This window comes from Varroa jacobsoni, unplaced genomic scaffold (assembly GCF_002532875.2).
Source record: "Varroa jacobsoni isolate VJ856 unplaced genomic scaffold, vjacob_1.0 scaffold_98, whole genome shotgun sequence".
Taxonomy (NCBI): Eukaryota; Metazoa; Arthropoda; class Arachnida; order Mesostigmata; family Varroidae; genus Varroa; species Varroa jacobsoni.
The window spans coordinates 272,877-287,904 of record NW_019213000.1 but is presented as its reverse complement, the minus strand read 5'-3'; the positions used below and the strand labels follow the sequence as shown (position 1 = coordinate 287,904).

Below are 15,028 nucleotides of genomic sequence, written 5' to 3'. Positions count from 1 at the left end.
TATATATAGTATACAATGCGGTGACTCCCGAATTCGTTCGTGGAGTTGCCACCTTCTTAAAAAATTCAAGTCGAAAAAGGGTACAATACAAGGAAATCAAAGGAATTGTCGAACTGACAAGGGCAAGGGAGTCTGAACTAAGCACCCTGAGAATAAAGAATAGATATCGCAATCTCAGAGTTTACTTTTTATGAAGGAATCTTATTTGATCAAGATATCATCGAGAAGATTCACTTCAGAACGCTTAGGGGTCCAATATTTTGTAGATCCACATTTTTTGGTAGAAGATTTAATAAGTGCCAAAAAAGTCTCGTGTGGGCTGGAGAGCGCTGGTTAGAAGCTGTACGACACGCGCGCCTGTCTTGAGAACGCCGAGAGACACAACATTGAGCACTAGCAACTGCTGTCGTTGAGAACAATCGCTATAGACTGATAGCAGAGTCATGGCTGAGCATCACGAGCTCGTCGAAGAAATGACGACTTTGGAGCGGATGTCGACGCAGGAGCGACTCAAGCATGCCAAAAAGCGCCGTATTCAACAGCTCAAGAAGTGGACGCAACGAGAGAAGGAGCTCAAACGGAAGGAGCAACGTCAGGAGAAGAGCGGAGCTAAGGTGAGTGTAAATGGGTTCGTTATTCGAGGTGGTTCAAAACCAACTACCTCAGACTACCGTACTGAATCTACATAGAGTTTACTAAACAACGAGTACAGCAATGCTGACTATGTGGTTTAGGTAATATAGTGAACGTCTGCTAGCGATACCCGTTGGCAAAAGACTTCAGATTAAGCAACCTGTTATTGTTTTATTTACAAAGTACAAAAGTGCTTTTTTTGCAAAGGATGCGAAGGTTTCTTTCTGGCAGTCGCATACAACAATGGAAATGTGAAACTTTAAATATGGCCTAATCAGCTAGCCGGAATACAGCCATGCAAACGATCGAAATGCATTGTATCCTCCTAAAGCCGTGCTATTTAGCCTCCGCCTACTCATTTTCCGATTAGTGATAAACCTTAGTAGCAGAAGGTACAACCGAGCACGTTCCGTTTGTGACAAACGAATTGTTTAAATATGGATTTCTTGAAACAGAGACATTTTATACGGGTTTTACGCCACGTATAAACAATCTGGATACAATCAACAATTCTAGAGACATAAACGGCGATGTTTGGCAAACTGAATTGTGCGTCCCGACACGATGTTCGAGATCTATAAAGGTTGCAGTCGCTTAATATATGACCCTAATAAAGAGCGTTGGAACATTAAGCCCAGTAGAAAAATTCCTACTCTCATTAGAGTTGTTCGCTACAAGATGTCATTTATCAAGGTTCCGTTTCACAGGCTCTCAGGGCAAACACCGGTAATAACGTACGGTGTCGGCAGGAGTGATCTTGAAGCTCGGAATTAGAGTCGCGTGAAGATCAATCATTCAGTAGAACAATTGTTCATTTGCACTGCGAGCGTTCAAAGCTCATTGCACTGGGTACATACTAGTCTATAATGGGGTATTTGTCCATCTTGACCGTCATCAACATTAGTATTGATAATAACGTTTAAGTTATTCACACAAAGGAAAAACTTCTTAATGAGCTAGCCTGCCTAGCCGAGATAACGACTAAGTTCTGTAGCCATATACTGAATAAGCCAGTTACGGAAGAAAGATCGCTTGTCGTCGATCGCTTCTTTATCATGGCATTCATCATCACGATGTTCAATAGACGCAATTTTTATAACCTAAAGTGCTACTTAATCAGGAAAGTACCGCATTGTTGAAATGACGGACGTAATTAGTGGTCATATGCATTACACATATGCTACCGTAACAAAATACGTGTACGTTTCGTAAGAAACTACGTTACTATATCCACCTACTCCAATACGATATCACCTGACTAGACTTCCGTACAGTAAATTCTACTTATTTTAATAGTTTGATTAAAACTTGTCTCTCTTAACTGTTGACAAAAATTATCACAAATACACCTCAGTTGCGATACAATTGCAAGCTTAGTTCTTCGTTGTCTGCCTTCTAGGATGCCATTCAAGACTAATTAATTTCCCAAGAGATTCGTTTCCAAATTGACTAGTATAGACGGTAGAAGCAGATTTCGCTTGCCGGAGACCAGATCTCTCTTTTGCTAACAACCCCTTTCTCCCCCATGTGCTTAACGTTTCGAAGAAGCTCCACGGATAATCGTCTAAGATTTACCAAATTTGACCCGCTTTTGTACGTATAATGCAGCTGTCGTTTAGCGCCTTTGAAACCCCTTCTTTTTCGTTCTTGATCGCTTTATACTGCCCTCTTTGTCAGTTCTTTAATATAGTCATTCACCCACATGATACTTACGAGCAGTTCGCAGCAAATTATTCAGACTGCTGCATAAAATGCAGCCCTTCTTTGGTCACCATGGAACGAATATCGTAGGGCGAACTCGGAGAGAGTGTAAAATCTGGAGAGCATCATATGCCGCTCAATCATGAAATTTTACTAAAACAAATAAGTCTGGCAGAGTTCGACCAAAATGGCGATAAATGGGCTTTTTTTATGAGCAACTTGCTTTAAGTGGAAGTCGAAATGGACGAAAAGTTTACACGAAACGAGGGTCTCCTCTACTTAGCCAGCTATGTGTGTTACTTATATGTAGGCTATATATAAGTTATACATCTAGAATAAGGTTTTAGATAAAATAAAGGAGCTAACTTATGCAAGTAGTCATAGGATCTCGCGCACTTTATGCATATGTATATTTATCAAAGTGCCTCGCTCTGTCCAGCTATAGCCTGGGTAGGCAGCAGTAGTTTCCTTTCAGCCCTAAGACACCAAAATTTTGAGGTAACAGTAACGTGGGTAAACGCGAAAGTTATATCACGACTGGTGGTAGCTACGAACCCAATTCGAAAAATGCTAGTCAGTGGTCTTCTTAGCCCCACTTATCCCTACGCCCTATTGACAAGATCAGCGTACTGTTTCATTCGTTCTCCTTATCCGATTTCTATTATTTCTTAGATAATTTTCACTCATACGAACAGTGTGCGCATTTACTTTTGCGGCATTATAATAAACGTATCAAAGTATCTGTGTGAAATCTGCGCAAACGCACAACTGATTGCGCAACGCACTTTGTAGTCTTTCTTTCCATCTAAGTTCTTCTCTAAATTTAAGAAAAATCTTTGAATCGACAGGGTACAGAACCGCTTAGACCTTGCACTCCAGCTCTTATCTACATGCGCGTTTGTAGATACCGCGCTATACAGGTACCTAACTGTAAAAGTAAACAGAGATAAATTCTCTTAGTTTTTTTCAATTACTATGTTTTTCATATCGATGACATGTTTACGTTTGTGCTTCTTCGGACACGACAGTGACGAAATGTGTTATCTGTCTTGTATTATAATCGAGTAAGAGCAGCAAATTTTGGCTGTTGCCGTGGAGGGTCCTTAATTCACTCTGCCGCTGAACGTTTGCCTATCATCAGGCTAGCGGCAGGTGACATTTGCAGGCCAGGCCTAGTCAATCGGACGGTCAATTAAGGTGGAACTGGCACAGAAGTATAGACGTGTTAAATAGGCTCAAGTGCGTATCGATGTATAATAACTAAAGTACGTTAATTTAGCATCGTTTAGAGTGTCTCACGACTGACAACAGCGCGAGGCCAGACCTCTCAGTCGCATGTGACGAATGAAGGATCGACAGTGTTCCTCGAAACGAAAAAGAATGGGAAATCGAGGGAATGACTACCCTCCCTGAGGCCTTTAGATATTTGTTCTGTCCGATGAACGTCAGATCAGAAGATGAAACGTAAGCATTTTTCGATCGGCATGCCTCGTATGAACATGAGGTCGCCAAACTGAGATAAATTGTGTATCAATGATTCTATACAACATATGACACACATATACGCAGACTCGCGAAGCCGAGTATTTTCTAGAGCCCATACGTTTAACATATCAACGTCAGCATGTTTGATTGAGGTCAGCTGCTGTGGACTTACTGAGTCCACAATAATATTAACTCATTCGCCGCCCCAGACCACTATACACCTGTGATAATTCTCGGCTAACATTATGAGAGCAACCTTGAATTATCCAATACTTGTAGATGCCCATGGAGAAGTCCGTGATGTCTGGATTTCGTCATCAAGTAGTTATATAGTATTAGTATGACGTTGACGAGCGTGTAGATATGCCACATTAAAAGCTCAAGCGTACTCGCTATACTCGTTCATTGGTGTTAACTGGTTGGGTTAATTTAACTACGAGGCGCTTTTCGAGCTAAAATCTGGACAAACGGACTGCCCTGGTTAGCTCTCGTTTGCCCTAGATGATACCAAACGGCGACAGAATGCCTGTATCTACATTTGCAAATGGTCGTTATTGCTGTCGTTGTTGTTGTTGTTGTTGTCGTGAGAGATCTCGCGTGCCAGTGCACGACGAGCGTACTTGTATGGACATGATAAAGCGAGCGAGCGAGCGAGCGATTGCAAGATTACTAAAGTAAATTTAACGTCGATATCATTTTGAAATGTCCACGTCGGTGGGATACGTATATATTCCTATAGTTCAACAAATTTACATAATATTTTCATAGACAGATGGCTTGCCGCGCATAACGGGTAAGGAGGACCAAGACAAGAAGACTTCTGCCAGAAGACTACGTCCAGTCACGAAATCATTTACAGATGAGCAAAATTGTAATTTTACCTATGTAAGAAAAACATTTTTTGTATTTGACATGTATCAGTTAGCGACCTTTCGATTCATTGACAGAGGAGTCCGGAAGTCGGCAGCGCTTCTATCCACACCTGCCAGTGAACAAGATTTCGAACTCGGCTTTTGCTGTAACCCGTCTTCGTCCGGCTAATATTGTATGAAACGAAAGCGTTATAGTTTGTGGAGCATCGATAAATGTCCACTCATCTATATGGGCCCTAGGTATAGGCAGCTTTTGAAAGACCAAGGCCCACCTCCGGGATAGCAACTGAATGGAAAAGAACTATATGCCTGTTATAAGCGCGCGTTTCAAAACCTGCACAAACTCACATAATATAATCTGGAATATATTTCTAGGGAGCCACTGCTCGACATTTATCGCTAGCCTTGTGCTGGTTATCTCGTTCCGTAGCTGCGGCCGGATAGACTATCCTACTTGTGCGACGTCCTATTCGGGCAACTTCTTTGTTCTCTGGTACTTTATGCGTGTTGTAACATACCATTACGTTTGGTTGACTGAACAATGAATTCGAGGAGCTGGCCGCATACAAGCCATACCTTCTTCCATTGCTAGGAGTGGGTAGGACACAGATTTTTCATGCACAGTTTGCACCCGTTCGCGAGGGCGTACGTGCCTTGTAATGTTAAGGCACGCTAAGCTTTTGAAGGCGTGCTTTCTCTCTCACGCACTGCATCCGTGGTGAATCTATTAACCGACATAAGAGAGAGAAAAAGGCGGCAAGCTTCAGAAGCCTGGAAGCAGAGTCAGGATGAACGCGCAACCTTAGTTAGGGCGGATGCTTTGTGATGCCAGCGCTGCTTCTCTCGTTAAGTTCCCTTAGTCGGTTGCTTGCACAGTAGCCTTTTGTGGAACTGGGTCCTCCCTAGGCGTTCTCCTGTTCACTTGCTCGGCTCAAGTCTACCTCAGGTCAGCATATGGCCAGCATAGCTCATTGATTTGCCGGACGGCAGCAAAACGCCACTACGGCAATAGATATTTAATATCGTTTTCATCATTAACTTGCCAGCGACGGCAGGGATTTACTTAGAAAGGAGCAGCAAAAGAATAGCTATGGGTTGGGTCGCTAGGTGCCAGATGCCGGCTACAGGTGAAGACGGTTGTCAGTTAGACGTCGGCCGCCTACGGATTCGAGGTTCGTTTGGATTCAGCGTAGCTGGCAGGACGGTTACAAAGACAACAACCAAGCAAAGACCCGGCTTAGTGTGACTACCCGGAAAGGGATCCGTGAAGTTGATCCGAGATTTTCTTCCCTCTTTTCTTGGTCTTCTTTTCTCTATGCAACGACAGCTATAACCATCGCTAATGTGACCGAACGTGGAATTTTGTCGAGTGGTGGATGCATGCTTCGTTGAACTAGGAAACCCTTATGGTTGAGACAAGACGGTGGCGGCACCGTAGAAAACCCATGAACGTGATACGACAAATAGCAGTGACGCCCCGTTATCGCAGAAGGCAAAGCCAAACTGATGACAATGTGAATGGACAGAACGGATAGCGACGCGTTTTTTTGTAGCGGTACGTCGTACGAACTACGGTCAACTACACGAGAAGCGTTACCGTACCGCGTATCTATTCCCTAGATTAAAGTCGCTCATCTCTGCAACCAACGCGAATTGACAGGAATTTGTGCCTAACCAGAGTAATCGCATGACTAATAGGTGTCGTAAGGACACCTCATTTACCTTATCTGACCAAGTACGATCAGCTGTTAGTCTCATCGTTTGCTTGATTCTTGCTGATTCTTAAATCGACAAAGTCTACCTGAACAACGCCGTTTGTTCCGGTGAGATCGTGGTACGAGTGAGTCGGCCCATGACATCAATTGTTTTCCACTGGTTGGCCCTTCAACTTTCCTTCCAACTGGGCTAGAAGTCATAGTAAATTCATCCGTTGATTCACCCCGTTTTCTACAAATTTAAGTATTTACCCACGGAAACCAATCACGGAAATTCGTCGAATTAATATATGTGATATCAACACTGGGTGTCCAGAATTTCATAGAAGAAAGACGGGAGGCAAAGTAGAATTTTCATCTACAGTAACTTTAGCTACAGATAAAATCGTTGGGAATACTTGAGGAAGAAGGGAAAATTGCATTTGTCGAACGGTTTGTCTTGAGAAGAGAAAACAGATTTATGACGCAGCATAAAAACGTTTTTTGGCATAAAAAAAAATATACGTTTAATTGTATGTGACGTTGCTATCGTGAGAAGTAAAATTTCGAAAGAGACAGATAATTTCACAGACACTGTTATTATTATATAATTATACTGTACTTGAACAGTGACTCAGAGAGATTCAAATAGGTAAATTTCTAAACAGAAACTTTATTCCATATAACTTCTTGATTATCTCTTCAATTTTTATTGCAATATAAAAATTAATCAATGATTAATCGTATGCACGCGCGTCTTCTCATTAATGATGTGTCTGTATGTGCTTTGCGGCGCAGTTCCCTGCAGCTACGTGAAGATATTTTGTATGTGCGTTTTAAGATAACTATTCGTTTAGTGAACGCGTCTCCCGCGAGACACGTCTCTCTTTTCCATACTTATGCCAAATTCTTTTATATTAGGCCTATTAACTTCTGCTCTAGCAGCCAACATTTAATTAGAGGGAACGAGAAACTCTGTGTAAACACGCAGAGTAAACAGGCTCCCTATTTAAAAAAAGGTATATCGATATGCCCAGCTTGCTAGGGCTAGCGTTCTTGAACACGATGTGATTTACTTATTTGGATAAAAACCTTCATAGGACCCATTCAGGATTGGACCATGCAGTTTCATCTAATATTTGAGAATCTTGAATCCACACAAAGGATATGCTAACTCTATGCGTTTTTGGACGATTTTGTAATACCATGGACGGGGGAACCTTTCGCAGACATACTACATCATCTCTGTGATTTCCAGAGAATCAAACCTGACGAAAGCAGAACGATTAGAACTGGGAAATTTTAGGCAAACGGCTGAAAGCTGTTACCTTGAATATCAACGAAACTTACATAATACAAACCATATAAAGGACTAGGCTTTTTCGGACGACAAGATAACGACACGGATATGATCAGTCGTTGCTATGGGATTATTATAAGAAATTGAACCTAACTCGTAGCGGCTACTTCGACCACCCGAGCTACTCAGGGGTCAGGTGCGCCACAACGCCAGTTATCGCCTGCCTATTTAGTAGCTGCTGCTTTCTTTGGTACTGCGCCCCTAATGACAACAAAGTTCGGTACGTGGCAGAAAAATGTGCACCTGGTTTCCCTACTTTACTCTGGTAGCCATTGCTCTTGCCGCCGATGCGGACACCAGTCGAGACGGGCGATATTTGCTAGAGGCCATTTGCTAAAGCTGGCCGCTAACGACTCACTACCAGCGGATTAAAATATATTCTAGATAAACAAGTCTTCGGTCATACAGTTGTTGCTAAAGAGCTGGACACACGCGTGGCTGAAGCTAGAAGATCCGCTCATGGTGTATTCGCATGTAACGGCGTAGCGTAAAAAAGCAGAACGATTAAAAACATCGTGCATCGAAACGTTCTAAATGACGTGAGCTGATGATGAAGTAGTTTCCAAAGAGTTATCCTTTTCTCACCCCAGCGACTATGGCATATTATAAATAGATCCAAGTGATGATGAACTGCGGTATAGAAAATTATATCTGCAACAGTGGTGGCATCTAGGAAATACCTACGAAACTGAATAATTGCAAATGCTTCATATCGTTCTGGCAAAAGAAGAGAAAGCCGAGACTATTTCAATGAAATACATGCACACACATTAATAAAGAAACGCAATGCGTCCCGTTGCTTAATAACACTGTACTACATATAAACGTTTGTAGTCTAAATTATATAGAACACATAACTGAATGTGGCCGCTTCTAGTTTTCTGTGAAAGTTCTATTTGTCTCGATGTTTTTGTATATCGATCGGCAACGGTTTCATCTTTTCACGACGAAATCGTTGACACTGCTCTGCAATGACGAGTGCCATTGGTACACCGTTCGAGCATCCCGGGCACCATTCGGATGCCGAAAGATGGGTTATTTCGTAACGCGGTACTTAACATACAGGAAGCGGCCAAGCTCGTTTTATCATAACGACAGCAGCATCTGTTAGAAGGTGATGCGATCATTCCAGATCAAAACAGCTGAAGGAAACTAACGGCAAGTGACCACACATGCTGTGCGACGTATGCAAGCTGACGGAATATTGCAACGCTAAGTCTTTATGAGTCGTTAGGCATTATGCAGATAACGGCGAATGCAGACATCAGATATATATATGTATGTGTGTACTATATCTCATACCCTCATTCGAAGCCCTCAGACCTATTTCTGAGCGCGAACGCGTACGTCTCTCTAGTGTTGTTGACCCTTTTACATGTGTTTCTTAATGCGCTACCATCAATGCTCGGGGCCTGTGTGTAGTATTCGTTCCTCCTTTCTCTTTAATACCTGCTTTTTTCCGTAGCCGTATTTCTATTATGCGCAGAAAAGGAAAAGCACTAATGAAGTTGGTTTTCGCATGACAGCGAACAAACGAATAGATACGTTCTCCACGGGTAACGTAGCAAAGTTGATAACTAGCTGGCTAATGGAATGGGGCAGCGTCACGTTAGAGCTGGTGATGATAGAGGTAACCGTGTTACTATACCTACAGCGAAGTCTCGGCATAATTTTTTAAGTTTAGTTATACTTGCCGGCCGTCCGTGTGCCTTTGTTACCCATTCGCTTGTTAAAGCCATTACCATTTTCCTCACTGATCTGTGTGAAGTCTTCTACGAAAAATTACTTCATTCTTCATTTACTACTACTACTACTACTTTTACTGAAGTCGACGCTATCTCTATCCACATAGAGTAAAAAATCTATGCGAAGGGATGCAGAACTTCATAGTGAGTGTCGTCGTTCACAGAGTAACACACTGTGTATCACGAAGTTCTTCTTTTGTTTGTTTCCTACTTATCCTATTCTTATATATAAGAATAGAATATAATAATAATATACATACAGTACGTATAAACCTGACAGAGTATAGGCAGATATTAAAGTCGGAGGAGCCATGATAATCAATCCCCTTCCAGGATGTCCATATACATATATAACGAGAGACAAGAGTAGTGTGGCTTTCTTCTAGACAAGGTCTGTCCAATAATCTGTCACTCTAATGAATGTACGGTGTTTTCTCAGTTTTTTTCTTTCTAGCTACGAATCAAGCATTTGCTCAAATGGGCAAGGACCAAAGATGCAAATCACACGAGCTCCATGGAAATCTTGGCAACTGCATGGTCTGCCGTCTACTTCTTTTTATGGGCACAAAGAAACCACTTCTGGGTGTGGTCTACAAGTGATTACGTTACTAGCCTGCCTACTTTTCTATTCGACGAGTCTAGGTGGACAAAGCATATATACATGCTGTTTGTATGTTCCTAGGCAAATCAAATGTGATTGCTGTATGTTCTCCGCGGGCACACAAACACATCGGACTGAACTAACTACTTTTACATGGAGTACCTATCGAAATACTATTCTGATATTGTTAGCGACAATTCTATTGCTTTTGGAAAGCATCGATTCGGTACAATATCACTATACAAATCAATTGCCCAGAAGAGTCGTATGATGACCGAAATGTCCAAAATTTGAGCAAATCCCCGTCCCTTTATGTGTATTGGGTGCAGCATCTGTCTTTTTCTGTCTTTTTTTTTTTAAGAATATCTGTATAGAGGTTACTGAGGGTGAGAATCTCATTCCCTATGTCGCTCTTGGTATTGTTAAAAATCACACGAAAACATTACGGAGAAATAGGACAAAGCTGATAGTCGAAATTCAGCTATTGACAGATCAGCCAGTGATCTCGTAAGCCCGACGCAGACGTTTTGATTATGCAACTACGAATACGTCGGTAGTAGGTAACAACGTTTGATGGATAAGGGCCCGCCAAGAGTACTTGTGCGATATACAATGCATATGATATATTAGACTGTTATGGATTCAAAAAAAAGGCCGTGTACGGATTTGATAGCGACTTCAACGCAGAGATAGATGAGGTCCACGAGCGATCTGCAACAATTATCAGTACAATGTTGGCGCTGATGTGCGATCGCGAAGGTACCCACGAATATCTCTGCCAGCTATCGTCCGCACATTACATATTAGAACAACTATCGGCAATGATTCCTCCGATGATTTATCTATTCCTTTATCGTTTCTAAGCAAGCCGTCGTCTAAGAAAGGTCACATGTTGATCATTAAATTCTATTCCAAATATCTTACAGTGTGACTATAATTATCTACGACATATGCAGTTCTATTATATATTCAGCCCTCATATAGCCCTAATGGCATGTTGAAGCTTACCTCGTTCAGATCTACATACGTCCATGTGGTACTGGAATTAACAGTGTATTGAATACTAGATACAAGTGTACATTTAAGCGAAAGGGACACCCTTAAAAGGGAGCCGAGTCAACGAACTATAGGAACAACTATCTGGGGCGGATAATCGGTTCTTCGCTTCAGTGTCCCATCGGCCCACTTTTACAAAAACAGCTAATAATTAAGACGATTTTATCGAGTTGTACGAGTCTCAAATAGACTCCTAACTTGACTCTCGTACAGATTGACCCAGGCAGGCTGGCCGGCTGGCAGATATTGTGACGCCAACCAGACGGAGTTTCTATGCTGAACAGAACGATGTCACACACTGTTAATTCACCCAGTCAACTATCGAGCCACAACTGTCCATTCTGCTTAGACTTCCTCCTCGAATTTTTATGAATGGCAGTTGGTTTTAAATAAAACAATTCACTGCCGACCCACCAGTTAGTCGAAAAGGACAGGGAGAAGAAAAGGATTTGAAGCGAAGATCATATCTAAGCTCAGTTTCTGTCGTCTCTTCAGCAGGATGCCCTCCGCTAAACCTTAAGGTTGGTTCTCATCTCGATTCAAAATGTTGCTGAATTTTAGTGGGGGTAGGTTGCTTAGCAACTCTAAGAGTGCTCCTAGCAACAGAAAGACATGTACCAAAATCTTTTTCACCGCCGCCCACCAGTTTACTAATGCTTCAGCCATAAGCCCATATAGCAAGCGCAGTGACCACTGTATTTATCTACGATCATACTATGATGATCTTGCAATCGCAGTTACTTAAAGTCTTTCACAGTCGGTGTACCTGCTTGATGATGCCAACAGTAAAAACGCCGGTTCATCTAAACGGGACCGATTCGTCCCTACCAACTGAACGGAGGCGGCAACAGCGCGAACGAAATATTAAAAGTCATGCTTTTAACCTAAAAATTCCATTCATGATCGTTGATGCCAGTACCGTTTCTATTTGCTCATTTTAAATCTATTTGAGGCTTCGTAGGCGCCAATAGCGTTTGAACGGCTCTGGTACTGCGGTACGCAGAGATCGATGTAGGGTGACAGCCATTTGTTAGCGTCTTTGAGAATCGTGGCAGTCAGCGTAGAGACCGAACGCAGCTACGTTTTCAAGTATAGCTAGACTACTAGGACCCTGTACCTAGAAACAGCTCTTATTTGAATCCATTTGAGTTCATCAGCAATGGCCGAAGTGCTGCGGATGTCGAAAAGCGTGTCGGAGCTCTACCACAGGGCTGTATTGTGCTATTGCAAAAATGCTTATGCAGTAAAACTACTTAAACAGATCGTTTTTCGTTTAATGACGAAGAGTCGCGTTCAACAACGGCTGATGCAGATGAACGCGCTCTGAACAGAGATCGTCTATTCTTTTAGTGGGCTTTTTGCGAGTGGCGAAGCTGCTAGTAAGTTATTTCGTTTCCCGTTTTCCCTTTACTCGGCACAGACTGGAGTATTTGAGTCAGCAAAAAAAAACTGTAGAGGTAATCAACGATCGCAGGACTAAGCCTCAAAGCTTTGAAGGAAATCAGATGTAGGAAGCTATGCCATGGCAGGTTTCCACATGAAAGTTTAGGCTCTGGCTAGAGCGTTGAAGTATGAACTGAGAACAAATCGAAATCATTGTCTTGCGTGCACAAACGCAGACTTATGGCCTTCGTTTTCAACTAAACACCATGAATAGAAAAAGGCCAGTACAGGAGTGCTGTCAACTCGTTTTACTCGGCCGTCCGTTAATGGTATTTAGAGGAAAAAAAACTAGTAAATTCGACAATAAGATGGAAGTTAAAGAACGGTACAGAATTGAACAAGTGAGACAAGCCGTCTCTACTACTATCGTCCATTGTGGCGGCTTTATGGACAAAGTACTTGAAATAACGGGGAACATTGGACTTTCGCACTTGCAAAGATCCCACTTCTGCATATCAGCATTGAAAATAAAATAAACGTTCTACGTCTTGCTTTCACGTAATAGCAGTCGGCGGTAGGTGCGTTCGCTAGCGCCTCATCTTAATAAAATTGGAAGCATAGAAAGCAGTTCCCACGCTCAGTTTTCTAATTCCGTAACGTAGTTGTCTCGCAAATGCAACCCCACTTACAGTGAAAATCCCATTTCCTGGTCTTTGATACACACCTCCGTCCAAGTCCCGCACGACGTAGGCAATCAATTGCGGTTCAGATACTGTCGTGCGCGGTCCAAATTGGAGGAACTGCCGATTTCGTTGCCTATTTAATTTGCGAGAGACACTCAAACAACGCTCAAAATCTAGGAATATTGCAGTAGGGATGATCCATGATATGGTTACTAAAGGGAAGCGGATACAACAGCAACACTTGCGGCAGCGCTAGAAACGGTCGTAAAGACTTTAGTTATTTGAGCTGAATGAATATATCGTATTCTCTGTTTTGGATTTGGGTTTGACGGCTGAAGTTTTGATTAATGTATCAAGTCGTAAGCTACTGATATATAGAAGTCGCTCTCATTGGTGAGTACATAAACACCGTGTCTTAACATTTTTATTCTAGTTTACAAAGCCGGCAAGCGTATAGTGCATTAAATAAATAACCAAGCAGTGTACATGTATGTTCATAATGTCTTTTCTAATCATTACCCCACTGGCCCACGATTATAACTATATAATATTCGAAAATATAAAAAAAAACGTGCTCCCACCCGCTTTCAGGGCAGTGGTTTCGAGAAAAGCGCAGTATATTGACTCAACAGCACAACAGTATGTCACTAGCCCAAGGGTAGCAACAACCAAGGGTCGACAAGAGCCGGGCCGCTACCGAGCAACCCAATACTCTTGTTTCCTTCAGTCAGGAACGGGCTTGTTTCTTGTTCCGCCGACATCCATCCTGTGACTTTAATCTGGTATGGCAATATTAAATGGAAGTGTTTAGAGCGGCTGAAAATATTTGTTACGTTTCTATTTTTGTATGCGTGATCATACAATGCTTCCATTCTATGCATGGCTGTATTCTGGAGGCTAAACACTTTTATGACCACGCATACAGGCCGCATTGTCGAGCATACAACCGTACACTACATGCGCATCCTGTAATGGTGATAAAGAGAAAGAAACAGGTGATCCACGTGACTAAACAGGGGTCAAAATTAATAAGCTGATACATTATCCCGTCGGCTGCTAACATAGAACTCGCTCCATGTGAAGCGGAATTTCTGGGCCGACGATACCCCTATAGGGTGCGCTGCTTGTACTTGGTCCCAAGTTTGAGGGTTTTACAGGCAACAAACATTAAAAGTCAGGACGCCTTGTCTAAGTCGAGATCGACATCCACCGAGTCTTACTGAAGCGGTCTTCTGTTTTTGCGGGACGTTCACGGAAAAGACGTATGTCCACGTAATCAACGTAACTTTCCGCATTCTTTTAGGTCCTACGCTGTTTGTATGGATAAGAGTGTACGTGGAGTGGGTTCGCCGGCGGCTCTCTATGACCCAGTTGTTTGATGTCGACTGCAGAAAGGTCTTCAAGTCTTATGTTGTATTGTTAGAGCACGCTGCCAGGAAAACGAAAAAAAAAAACAGGACCAACCAGAAAGGAAATCCTTCCTCAGTGCACTCGTAAGCTTTCTCATCCTTTATGACTGCACATGGGACATACTATACAGCCTGGGCAGACTTCGGGTATACGTTCAATGAACAGGCTTCTCAGCCGCTTGTATATAGACATCGCAGGAAGTTTCCTGGCTTGTACTTTTAAGTCTCTCTGCAATGTCGAATTATCCTGCCGACTCGAATACGACTGTGCTCGATATGATTCGACCGGGAGGTACCGCAAGAATCAGAAAAGAATCTGCCTGTGTTTTAATAGAACACAGCACCGTATATCACCATCCTGTGTGACGACTAAGAAATTCACATGGGGAAACAATCAGCCTGATAT

At 42.5% G+C, this 15,028-nt stretch overlaps 1 protein-coding gene across 2 annotated transcripts in view; it reads left to right on the top strand.

Annotated features, from left to right (window-relative positions):
• Positions 1-6: 6 nt before the first annotated feature.
• The window catches only part of LOC111264630 (protein phosphatase 1 regulatory subunit 16A), a 71,275-nt gene continuing 56,253 nt past the window's right edge, over positions 7-15,028 (top strand). For both annotated transcript variants that reach the window (XM_022840704.1, XM_022840696.1), the window contains exon 1: positions 7-614. In XM_022840704.1, the coding sequence (XP_022696439.1) occupies positions 444-614 (171 nt within the window). In that variant the 5' untranslated portion in view covers positions 7-443. The remainder of the gene's footprint in view (positions 615-15,028) is intronic.